Raw genomic sequence first — 13043 nt, forward strand, 5'->3', positions numbered from 1 at the left:
AAAGGGAGGGTTTATCGGAAAACATACTAAGTTGCATTTTTTGGAACCTGACACTGATGAATGCAAGTCAGAAAAATATTTCTTCCTCTGCTGCTTCAATTTTGACCATTCTGTCTCTTGCGAGTCCTCAAAGTGCAACGCTAAATCACAGGAGTACTCTGTTAATGACTCAGGCGCCAAAAAGCCACCAAATTGAACATTTGTATCCCTGCAGAGGATATTCAGTCCATTAGCGAGTGAGTGAATCAGCCTGTTCCCTCCGTCCCGCTCCTGTGGAAGTCATTATTACTGAACCCAGAGCTGACTTTTTGACTTAAGGCCGGCAGTGATCATTACCTTCCTGTGAGGCGGCTAATAATGCAAACAGAGGTGTTTTTAATTTATTTTTTTTAATTTGGGGTTAATTAAAGCATCATTTAAAGGTGACAGGAGCGTGAAAATGAGGCGAAGTGGACCGAGCCGGGGGCTAATGTCCCAGTATCTCTGCACCTTGGAGCGGAGTTTCATTAACCACGAGTATTACATATCATGATCGGGGCAAATGTGAAAAATTAATTTCTGTTTCAACCACTGACTAATAATCAAAAAGCTCAAATGAATTAACAACACAAGCCAGAGAACGATCATGATATACAGTAGGGAGTAGTAATGTGAAGCCTTGAAGAAGATCTGGGGCTCCATTTATCAAACTTTAGAATTCCTTATTTGAAATTCATCCACAATAATTAATTTATATGGTTTTATATGGAATACACTACAATACTGTATGAACTCTAGATCTGATGTTCTCATATATTTTTAAAAAGTTCTTTGATAACTGAATTCCCAGAGACTAAGAGCGTGATTATTTTGTATGAAGTCATAATATTTTTGTGTTTTTCTCATCTACCTTTCTACTTTGTGTGTTGGTGCCCCCGCCGTCCTGTGTGTGTGTGTGTGTGTGTGTGTGTGTGTGTGTGTGTGTGTGTGTGTGTGTGTGTGTGTGTGTGTGTGGGTGTCCAGGAGTATCTCACAGAGCTGCAGGCGTTGCTGCGTTCAGTGTCAGAGACGGACTTCAAGCTGAACTCTCCTGAATACTGGCCCGCAGCGTATTATAACCTGCCTCAGCAGGAGCACTGCCTGAAGGTCAGCACTGCCTCTGTGTTTCTGTCGGAGAGACACAGATTGTATTTCTCGGTGGATAATATCACAGGCAGTTGGTTCAAAGCAGTATGGTAATGATTCAAAGTAAATATTCAAATTAAGGTTGGGGCGATACCAGAATCTTAAACTTTGTTATAATGCTTTTTTTCATTTATTTTAACAAAATCTCTTTCTGTTGCCTCTTTCAACAAAATGGAAAAAAAAATCCTCGGCACACATAATAGGATTTTTTTTGTTTGATTTTTATTCACAACATGCACACACAGAGAAAAAAGCATTTGTATTGATGTCACTACTTGCTTGCAATACTGTTAAACTACCATATTGTACCATCTTAAACACCTGGAATCAAAACAGTATTGCATTAATACTGATGCTTCTGTCCACGTTATGCAAAAATAGGGTGTTTAGTGTGTATAATATCTCCTTTAAAGGGGCAATATGTTAAAAATTTGTGGTTACAACTCTCAAAAATGTACTAAACATCATGTCAAAGATGTCCATGTACTGCGTCGAAGAGATGGTTGTGAAGATAGCATGCTAATCAGCTAGCCCCAGGCCTGAGAACCTCTTTCTCCCTGTGGTCCAAAGCTCCAGCACACTCCTAGTGGTCTGGCTAGCTGCACGGCTAACAGAGCAAACACGCTGCAGTCATGGATGTCTAAAAAGAATGCAGTCAGCAGTTTCTCTAGTAATATGTTCGGAGAATGAATTCAAGATTTGAGAAAAAGGACAGCAGAAAAATTATCAAAATACACTACACACATTTAGATTAGCAGTTGTTTCATGCAGTAAAGTTTGTAACTGCTGTATATCTCTGTGTTAACATGTAAATATTATAAAAGTATATGATACACATCCCCTCTATGTGTCCTCCGCCCCCACCGCAACACACAGGAGGTGAAGGGGAGCATCGACAAGCTGCAGGGTCCGGTGGTGGGAGCGCTGGCCCGCAGGGAGGAGATGGTGTCTGGGGCCCGGCCTCTGGAGGGCCAGAGGATCCAAGAGTCCGCCACCCTCCTCAACACCAACTGGGACAAGCTGAACAAGCTGTACCAGGACCGGCTAAAGTAAGGAGAGGGCTACGTGATGTGATTGCCTGAATATTGAGTCATTTCGTGCCGCCTTTTGACTGAAAATATGTGTGTGTGTCTGTGCCTTGTGTGTGTGCACGTGTTCACATCAAGGCGTTGGCAGGATTGCAACGCCAAGTGGCAGAAGCTTGTTTCAGATCAGAAGGCTCTGGAGGAGTGGCTGAGCAACGCCGAGAGCACTTTAAAACTGGCCGAGAGTGAGCCAGCACAACACAGACAGCACCTCAGGGTAACACACACACACACACACACAAACACACACATGCATGCACAAATGCAGAAACACAAGCATTTCTGTACAAATCTCAAGAAAGTAAGTCTGATTGTACCCGGAAAACTGCTGAGTGTATTCCAGATGTAGATGAGTCATACTCTGTCTCCAGTGTCCACTAACGCTGCTGAGGTGCCCTTGAGCAAGGCACATGGGTCCAAACTGCTTTCGTCTGCACTTTCATCTTTCTCTCTCTCAGTTTGCTGCCCTCACGGGTACCACGTTTTGCAAAAAAAGACAAGTTTCCCTGCGAGAGCGCAACGAGGCAGCATGTGACATGAACCTAACATGATGTGACACGTGATGACATGATCCGGTAGACGTGACATCGAAGTGTGTCATCACAGTTAATTCATTCGCATCATCATTTTCTGGGTAATGATGAGTTAGTAATCAACCAGGACATGTACGCCCAGGCTTTTCATTCATGCCACAGTTGCAGAGATACAGAGAACTCTACTTGAGTTAGCATGCTAACCAGCTAGCCCTGGCCATGTTTCTGTCCAGAGCTCCTGTGCTAGCAGCGTAAATACCAACACTCCACTTGTCCCCAAGCTCCCGCACACACTTTAGTTATCATAGCTAACGCTAGCTTCACTAGCTTCACGACCCATGGTCGTGTGCTGCCCCCTGTTTGTTTTGAGTATGAACTTGACAGGAGGCCAATTCTTTAATGTTACACCTTTAAGCTAACTGCTGACGTGCTCACAGTGACAATGCTGATATGCAGATGTTGCTCAGCAGGTGTGATATCTACCATCTCAACCGTCATAGTATGTTAGCATGCAAACGTCAATCTCAAAAAGTGCAGTTGTATGTTAGACTTTCCAAATATTTTGAAATAAATGAAACAGGGATGAAACACATTATATACAGTATAGTATAAAAATACAGAATATAAGCAATTAAGGGTTTAAAATAGTGATATCTGACTTTTCTTTCACAATTCTGATTTTTTTAAAATCTCAGATTAAGAACGAAAGACAGAATCTTTTAGAAAAAAGTCAAAATTGTTGGAAAATAGGTCAGAACTCAAAATGTATTTTACAGTGGCCCTTATTCTCTTCCACAGATTTGAGAACTTAAATTAACACTTAAATAAATTAGCAGATTTATGCCCACTAGGAAGCCATTATGTAATTTTTTTTTTGGCTAATAAATACTGCTCACTGCTACATTGTTACTTCAGAAGACCATCATCAGTCATGTACACATGCAATAAAAGCATCTGTCGTAGTCGCAGCAGACCAACACTCACATTACAGAATTGGAACTATGTGACTTGTCACTCACCACGTCTGGTGACACATGATAAAAAATGTCATGACATAATAAGATGTCAAATCAAGGCATGACATAACTTTCCAAACACAACGTAACATCACAGCATGACATTAAGTCCCTGTGTGTTGTCATGGTTTTTTAGTGCCCATCCAGAGTCAGTAACACACACACACACACACGCTGGCACACAGATGGCAGTCATCAGGAGGAAAAAGGCAGCGAGCGTCTGACAGGGCAGACAGCCTCGATACAAACACAGCGCTTTCCCTTTTTAGGCCTTATGTAACAATATTATGTCATCAATTCTGACATTTCAATGTTACATCAACCCCAAAAAAACTGAAATTGGAGGATTACGAGAAAAGCAATTTCATACAAGTGAGGAACAGTGGGCTTTTTACATCGACAAGGTTTAGAGGAATATCGTGCGAGTCGTTTTTTTCACAGAGGAGAGATGTTGAAGGGTTGTTTTCACAGACGGAGCTGACTTTTAGTTTTCAGCTGCTGCGGTTAAACTGAGGCACTCAACCCTGCATATGAAGTACTGTGTGTGTGTGTGTGTGTGTGTGTGTGTGTGTGTGTGTGTGTGTGTCTGTTTGTGTGTTGGCGTGTGTGTGTGTGTGTTTGCATCATCAGACATGCCCGGTTCACTTTGGGCTGCTGTGATCAGCTCTCAATGTCCACCTGCACAGACAGGGATGCAGTGTCCAAGTGCCACTCAAGTGCCAACCTGTATGCATGTGTGTGTGAGTGTGTGTGTGCGCACGTGTGTGTGTGTGTGTCCCTGTGTGTGTGTGTGTGTGTGTGTGCTTTGGAGACAGAGGACCATCTGGTACCTCATATCACAAGCTGCCACCTGAACCGCACCCAAACCTGATCCCCAAGTGTACAAACACACACACTCAGACATATTGAGTGAACCAGTCTTGATAGAGTTGTGGGGACATCATTTGGACCTTCATTTGTTTACACAAAAAAAAAAAAATCCGTAATTTCCTTGTCTTGATTCAGTGCAACAGGTAACCTCTGTCCAGGTCAACACAAAGTTTGAGAACAGTTAGTTTTAAACATTGTGTTTGTGTAAGTATGACTTTTTTTTGCCTTTGGATGGAGCCCGGCTGTTTCCTGTCTGACTGTTTCCTGAGTTAAGTAGTTGAGGTATCAATTTTCTCTTCTAACTCAATGCAAAAACACAAATAAACTCAAAAATGGTGAACTACTCCTTTAAAGATAACATCAGAAATAATTAAGAATAACATGTCTTTCTGCTTTGGCTTAAAATTCCATTAATTTACCCTTAAATAATGATGCACTGAAGGTATTTTGTATCTGCCATGCATTTCTTATTAGATACACTGACTTGATGTATTTTAATGATTTAGGAGCCAAATCAAACCTTCAAACTGACCAAATAATATAAAAGCAAACTATTAATTTATGCCACTGATCACTTCAATTAAGGTGAAAATTCCTGGATGCTTTCATGTTCTTTAGTTAATTCAAGTCGTAACCCAGAAAAAAACCTTTAAAACATGCAGATAAACCATTTGAAAAATTAAAATTTTGAGTGAATGCTGAATTCGCATCCTAATTGAATAAATCAGGTACCTGTATGTTTCACACTCACACTTTAAAAACCTGTTCAAGCTGTGCAGAAGACCAAAAATAAATCAAATGTACTCAAAAATCAATCATCATTATAACATCTCAAAAGGTGAAAGTAATTTAAGCGATCACTTAATATCTTCTTAATTAGTTCATTTAGAGGTGTTTTCCTTCGTGGATGAATTAGTATATAAATCAAGTTCCACCATGTAAACACGCGAGCATACAATGAAAAGCTAATCACCCACTCTCCGTGTGTGTGTGTGTGTGTGCGCGCGCGCAGGACCTGACGGAGGCCATACCCATCGAGGAGGTGGTGCTGGGCAGGGTGAACTCTGCGGGGGAGGACATCAGCCAGCTGAGCACACCAGACGACGCCTCGCGCCTCCAGACGCAGCTCAAGTTGCTCAACACTCGCTGGACGAACGTCTGCCATCAGCTTAACGAGCACAAGAGGAGGTGTGTGTGTATGTGTGTGTGTGTGTGTGTGTGTGTGTGTGTGTGTGTGTGGCTGCAGGTCACGGATAATCTGTTTGTTGTACTTTCGAACGTCCCTGAAAGTATGTTTTTGTGGAATATTATTTGTTTGATGCATCATTGTTTTCATTAGAATTTGAAACTCTTGAAATAAAATAACAGATATACCCCGTAGCGTCGTCTCACCCTCCTTCCCTCTTCTTTTCTGCCTCCTCCCTCCACTCCCGCAGGTCGGCAGAGGCACGGACGGCGGCCGCGGGGCTGCAGGAGGACATGGGCTCGATGCTGGGCTGGCTGGACCGGGCGGAGGGCGTCCTGGCGATCCCCCTCCAGCCCGCAGAACCACAGCACATCAGAGACACTCTGGGCAAAGTCCAGGTACCACGAAGACACACAGCGCAGCAGCTACAATAAGCCACTGAGCTCTGTGTAATTTAATTTAGCTGCCATCATACTGCAAATTACTTCTTTATAATTACACTGTGAAAAAAAAACATTGCATGTGTGTGTTGGCTTGTTGAATTTAATTTAGAGGGTATTACAGCTTCAAATAAGATGCTGTAATGTTTAATTTTAAAATTCAACCTTCAAAATACTCTATTGTGAGCGTGTGTGTGTGTGTGTTTACATAATTTGATTGAAGGAGCATGTGTCCTACATTGAGCCGCCGCAATGTTTTCTTATTAAATTCAGCCCGTGTGTGTGTGTGTGTGTGTGTGTGTGTGTGTCTGTGTGTTATCTGTGTGTGTCAGGCACATGTGGAGGAGCTTCCTGCCAAGAAGGCAGCGATGGAGGATCTGAACTCCAGACACAAGCAGATAACGCTTCCTGCTGACAGACAGAAAGACATCAGGATCATCAATGGTCGCTGGGCTCAGGTCAGCGGCCCCGCCACTGCGAGCGACGCGGCGAACAGCACGCCGGCGCTCTGTAAACAGTCATTCATCTTCACCCGTCAGAACAAAGCTGTGTCGGGCTATAAACTCGCGCAGTGTATATCATGATGTTTTGTACTGATAAAGGTAATGAGGAGTCGTGACTGCTGATGGGGCTCGAGGTGCTGAGGGCTCCTGTTAATACACACAGATGTAGTGTGGCGTCCTCCGACTGGGTGTACAGGATGGAGCCAAAATACTAAAAAGGCATCCGTTACATAATACATTGGAAAAAGCAGCTCTTCAAAAATAACAGTGAATTATGAAAGCAAGATATAAATAGCTCTGAAAACAAGCTAATGATACAATACAATAAAACATTACCACTACCTGTAGTATATCTAATAACCTGCTTTCTGTCAGTTGATTACATTCAATAAATTCAAATTACATGGGACATAAATGGGCCTAAATGTTATAATCTATGGTTTTAGTCTTTCAGCAGAGATATCCTGAATTTGACTCCCATGTGCGATTGTAAATTGTTAATCACAGTCCATCTCGTTTCAGGTGTCCAAGGCTCTGCCTGAGCGTCAGCTGGAGATCGAGGGGCTGCTGAGGGAGCTGGAGCAGCTTCAGGGTCAGCTGGACGACCTGTCGGCCTGGGCGTCCAACACCAGAGCCAAGCTGGAGCAGAGCCCCGAGGAGCCGCCGGCCAGAGTATGAGTCACACACTCGAGCACTTCTTCACCTTCATATTCTGCCCAGATTTGAAAATATGGGATTTTCAAAATGCCTCCAAAGGAAGTTTTGAATGAATGTGTTTATGGAATGTATTCATGCAGCGTCATCTCTGTTTGTTTCTCAGCTCATTGAGGAAGTGCAAGTCAAGCAGCCAGAAGTGGAGTTTGTTTTGGAGCGGGCCGATCACCTGTACAAAGACAGTCCTCCCAACCAACCGGGCAAGGTGAGAGAATCAAACACTACACCGATGATTCATCTACTGAAGGGAACCAACAGGAAGCTTGAGGCACATATGCTTTTTCCATATGCCACCAACGTTATTCTGTGGAAGCATTTTCAGGACATTCTCAGTGTTAAATACGCTTGCCTGCTGTATTCTTTTGGGCAATGAAATAAACACTTCTCTCTTTCATCTCACAACTAGTTGAGCTTGAAGTGTTTCATGAAATCCTTATTATGTACTTCATTAATCTACGTCAGAGATCGTTATGCCTTTTGAAGATCAAAGACACCCGAGCATATTTAACTAAGTGCTTCTGATAAATTCAAAATAAAAGCCTTGGATTGCATTTGTCAACACTGACTGACTGACACTGTGTGTGTGTGTGTGTGTGTGTGTGTGTGTGTGTGTGTGTGTGTGTGTGTGTGTGTGTGTGTGTGTGTGTGTGTGTGTTGTGTGTGGTGCCAGGTGAAATATGCCAAACTGAGAGCGGACTGGACCGTGATCCTGGAGCTGCTACGGCAGCATAAGGAGAGAATGGCTGCTCTGCTGGTAGCCAAAAAAGCCAGTAAGGATTTATTTTCTTCAGTGGTTAATGTAACTTCAGAGGATTTAAGATTAGGTAAACTAAGGTTAGACTTAGTTTTGGAGTAGAGCTCATGTTTGATCATAGATTCTTATTAAAGATGTTGCTCAATTTTTAGCCTATTTGAGTTGTTTGATTTTCACAAGCCATCATTTTAACAGGCCGGGTACTAATTATAGACAACTAATTGTCTATAATTATGTAATTTTTTCAAATCACAATGGACATGAGTGCAACAGAGGGTAAAACTGACATCATCAACTCACTGCCATCATGAGAGCTGTCAGCTCTGGCTAGCAAACATGACGATAGAATTCTACTGAGAAACAGAAGCTACTAAACCCACCCCAAAAATGTTAGCATAAAACTAACACTAGCATTAAAAAGTAATATAGTATAAGAACTAAGTTACCATTAACATTAAAAAAAGTAATTTTAAGTAAATTTAGTACGAGCTAAAAAGTACGTAATCTAGCAAAAATCAAGAATGGCATAAAAAATAACAGCATTAAAAAAATCTTGATGTTAGCATGCAAGGTATTTCTGTATTTTACGAACTTTACTATTCTGTGTACTAGTTACTAAGTTTTAGTTCAGGGGATAGAATGAGACAGGGAGTGCACAGATATTCACTCCAGCTTTTAACTTGAGATGGATCACTGGTTTAAACATTGTGTGTCTTTGTGTCCCAGATGAAAGTCTGACAGGAAGTTCCCTGCCTGAATCTGCAGCACTGGCTCAGTTCAACAAGTCCTGGGCTGAGCTCACCGATTGGCTGACCATGCTGGATAACATGGTGCAGAACAAGCGTGTAGTGGTGGCTGACGAGGACGACATCAACGACAACATCGTCAGGCTTAAGGTCAGCATCACCTAGATTTACTACACAACAAACACAGAGGGATCTGTTGCCACCTCGAAGTAGGGCGGGGAAAACATATTAATCATGTCTGTCAACATAATTAGGATATGCAGCCTGATAAATGAACAATTTCCAGTGCACTGAACTATATTCCAATTTAAGTTAAAAAGCATCGTCTAAACAGAGTTACATCATCTCTACTAGGCATCTCTACAGGAGCTAGAACAGCGGCGCCCCCTCCTGGAGAGACAGGTCACAGCAGCCCAGAACCTGAAGAACAAAACCAGCAACCAGGATACACGCAACGCTATCACTGAACGCAGTACGTCACACACATGCGTACAATTTGCTGGCTTCATCTCTTGAAAAAAATAGCCTAACTATGTTGGTATCATGTGGTATCTGTGTTTCATCAGCATCAGCGAACTACAGAAAAAAAACTGTAAAAAATGCTAATTTTGCACCCATTGTACTGTGCTGTACAAATGTTAGGTTGCTAGTAAAATGTTTAAGTTTGGTGCCAGAGCTAGCAATTAAAAAACTACTAAAAAAATCTGTTTTTAATGTCATTGTAGTTGACAGGCTTCAGAATCACTGGGAAGACTCTCAGACCAAACTCTCTGATCGGACGAAGCAGCTCCACAACATGCTGCAGGACTCCACCGAATGGCTGGATGCCAAGAGGGGAGTGGATCATCACATCAAGCAGGCCAGTGAGAGGCTGGAGTCCTGGCAGGAGATCACGTACACGATGGAAGATGTGAAGAGACAGAATACTGAACTAAAGGTGGGGCGGAACAACTTATCATCAAATACATTGTCTCAGATTCCTGTTGTGTGTCCAAATGAGCTTTCTAATTACTCATAATTCCCCAACTTCTATGGGACATTTATAAACAGATCGCTAAAAATATGAATTTACTTATAAAGTGATGACTCAAAAGGCATTTAAAAGCTGAGAGTGAATCATCACATTGAACAATTGTTTTAATTCATCAATTCCCTTGTGTTCTTCTCTCGTTCTTCCTCCACTCCCCCTCCCTCCTCAGCTCATTTTGAAGGAGCTGCAGCAGTGGCAGGGCCCAGTGGATGAAACCAACGCACTTGCTAACAAGCTGCTCACTCTGTACGCCAACGACGACACGCACAAGGTCACCCAGGTCAATGACAACATGGTGGCTACCTGGACGCACATCGGCAAGCGGTAATAACACGTTACTTTCTCTACATGAACACCACAGGCTTTCAGCGCGATCCTTCAAGATAACTACAGAAGTATTTTGTGCTGTTGATCATGCTTTAGTAAAGCACAGGTTGTTTATTCTATAGCTAGCGAGTGAGCTTAGTTCAAATTGTTCGACTGTACTTAATGGCGTGCCTCAAGGTTCTGTGCGTGGCCCACTTACATTTTCTCTTCACAATTTCACTGCCCACTTAACTAAAAGTCATTGATATGCAGATGATGTGGTCGTATATATGTGGACAAATGTAATTATTAATATTATTAATTATTATTTAATTAATTATATTTGATATTTTATAGTCCCAGTTTATTTAATCCAAACTCGTGTAGGATTCACACAAAACGAGGATGTTACTCAACATAGAAAATAAACTCTAATTTAGAAAATAAGAATTGTTACTTGTTGTAAATGTCTTGGTATTTGGTTGGATGAATGTCTTTTTTAAAGCTGTAATCATTAAAGTTGTTATTGATGACATTTAGCCCCTAAATTTGGCATTCCAGCCCCCCATTCCATTGCATTTATGTTGCTAACATTAGCGTGCAAGTGTTTATGTTGTTAATGCTAGCTAATGTTTAGACAGTTGATCACTAAAGAAACACAGATACCACATCATACCAATGTCATTATACTGTTGGCTCACACACCTTGTTAGAAGGTGGAGCTGTCACAATTCTTACACAGACATTAAAAAAAAATTGAAACCGACAAACATTAAATAAATATATGAATATGTTTTTAAGGGAAAAAATGATTTGTCTTGATAAAAATGCTATGCTCATCATATCCTTGGGTTCATTCATCCAAACAGATTGGAAAGAAGTTTCTTATGTTTTCTGATCCAACCACTCGAAATAGACTGCAAAAGCAATTTAAATGGATGACCATACTATCCCTGTCTATTAAAGGTCTATTAGATTAGGAAATACATTTTTCAGTCAAAATTGTATCCTGTCATGTTTGTGTGTCTCTCCAGTGTTTCAGACAGGGAGGCGGCTCTGGAGGCGGCCCTGAAGCTGCTGCAGCAGTTCTACCTCGACCTGGAGAAGTTCCTCAACTGGCTGACAGAGGCTGAGACAACCTGCAACGTGTTGATAGACGCCACCAACAAAGAGAGACTCCAGGAGCAGCCGGCAGCCAGAAACCTGCTGGCACAGTGGAAGGTAAGACATATGCATCATACATATAAAGATATAACTTTCAATGAGAAGAGATTAATTTGAAAGTGAAGGACACTATCGATATTTGATGGAAACATTCTGGAGATCATGGTGATGGTGGGTTGTTCATCTTAGGTCTGACAGACGGAATGGCAGCATTTCAATTATATCTAAAGACCAGTATCCAAGGACTGATTAGCTTGAGGAGTGTAGACAGAAAAATCATTGGGCAGATATTGTGATTTCAGAGGAGTAAATGTCGGGACTTTGACAGGGTGGGAAAGCAGAAGATTAGAACGGGAGGAAGTAGCAGAAAATCACCCCACAGAGGACTAAAAAGCAGGACGTGAGAGGAAAGCTCTTATTGAACTTTCAACAAAGCTTAATCTCTGCAGAAGAACCCTTCTTTTTTTCAGCTGACCTGTTTAAGAAGCCCACTGCTTTCCCACTGCTTGGGTGTAGATGACCATTATTCTTACAATTTCTATTCCACAACTGCTGGTTTTACAACTCTTTTATAGCCACCGCCATCCATCCATGACAGTTTTTACACCCAATGTAATGTAGATCTTTAATGGGGCAAAGCGAGGGATCCATTATAAGTTTGTAGCTGCATGAATAAGGATTTCTTTGGAGCAGGAGAAGAAGAATTTGGTAGATCAGCCCAAGAAGGAGGTTGAACAGATAAAGAAAACAGCATCAACTTCAAAGGTCAAAGGTCAAAATTCTGCCATTTTCATCTTGAATGGATCACTGGATTGGTCATAACTTACAAAAAACACAAAACTTTATGTCCGTGGTAATAGCAGATGTATGTCTTTGTGAAACTTAAACCTTTCTAACTGAATAATCACAGTTATAACCAAGGAAGTGTTTACAGTTGATAGTGTATTCAGACATAACATTTAAGTGATTATTGGTTTACGATGTTTATATCTGTTTTGTATGTCTAATTTCCATGTTTAAGCCTATATCGGGAAACTAAACTGTAACTGACGCCTAATCCAATGTCAAATAAAAAGTGAGAAAAGAAACTTGGATGCATCCCAGACCGAACGTTGCTCAGGTATAATCTGGGCCAAGACACATCCTTACCATACCATATTAACATAAACCTTTATATTCTCAATCCATCTGAGAGAACGACGCCATCCTCAATCAGTTAACTAGTAGACAGTCTGCCCTTGCTCTTCTTCTCCTCTCGACTGTCAATCATACATGCTGCGCAGACAGAGAGACGCTCTCTGGTCATACATTTCTTTGTGATCCTCTTTCTGTCTTTGTATCATTTGATTATATCCCGCTTGTCCTCTGATATCAGATAAATAGACTTATTCCACATGAAGGGTTGGGGGAATGATGACTGTCGGTACCATTTCTTTCACCAATAGCCAACCCACTGACACTTAAGCAACGTGCATCTCCCAGATGGGTTCTTATAACATCAAGTGGGTCGTGTCCAGCATGTCAAAAAACTT

At 41.6% G+C, this 13043-nt stretch overlaps 1 protein-coding gene across 15 annotated transcripts in view; it reads left to right on the forward strand.

Moving 5' to 3' along the window:
• dmd (dystrophin) overlaps nucleotides 1–13043 on the forward strand; it is a 282422-nt gene that overhangs the window by 205473 nt on the left and 63906 nt on the right. For all 15 annotated transcript variants that reach the window (XM_037091716.1, XM_037091705.1, XM_037091714.1 and 12 more), the window contains 14 exons: nucleotides 1003–1125; nucleotides 2041–2213; nucleotides 2331–2466; nucleotides 5681–5856; nucleotides 6105–6252; nucleotides 6627–6752; nucleotides 7320–7469; nucleotides 7618–7716; nucleotides 8182–8281; nucleotides 8992–9161; nucleotides 9366–9483; nucleotides 9737–9948; nucleotides 10211–10365; nucleotides 11382–11568. In XM_037091716.1, the coding sequence (XP_036947611.1) occupies nucleotides 1003–1125; nucleotides 2041–2213; nucleotides 2331–2466; nucleotides 5681–5856; nucleotides 6105–6252; nucleotides 6627–6752; nucleotides 7320–7469; nucleotides 7618–7716; nucleotides 8182–8281; nucleotides 8992–9161; nucleotides 9366–9483; nucleotides 9737–9948; nucleotides 10211–10365; nucleotides 11382–11568 (2073 nt within the window). The remainder of the gene's footprint in view (nucleotides 1–1002; nucleotides 1126–2040; nucleotides 2214–2330; nucleotides 2467–5680; nucleotides 5857–6104; nucleotides 6253–6626; nucleotides 6753–7319; nucleotides 7470–7617; nucleotides 7717–8181; nucleotides 8282–8991; nucleotides 9162–9365; nucleotides 9484–9736; nucleotides 9949–10210; nucleotides 10366–11381; nucleotides 11569–13043) is intronic.

This window comes from Acanthopagrus latus, chromosome 24 (genome assembly GCF_904848185.1).
Source record: "Acanthopagrus latus isolate v.2019 chromosome 24, fAcaLat1.1, whole genome shotgun sequence".
NCBI classification, from domain to species: domain Eukaryota; kingdom Metazoa; phylum Chordata; class Actinopteri; order Spariformes; family Sparidae; genus Acanthopagrus; species Acanthopagrus latus.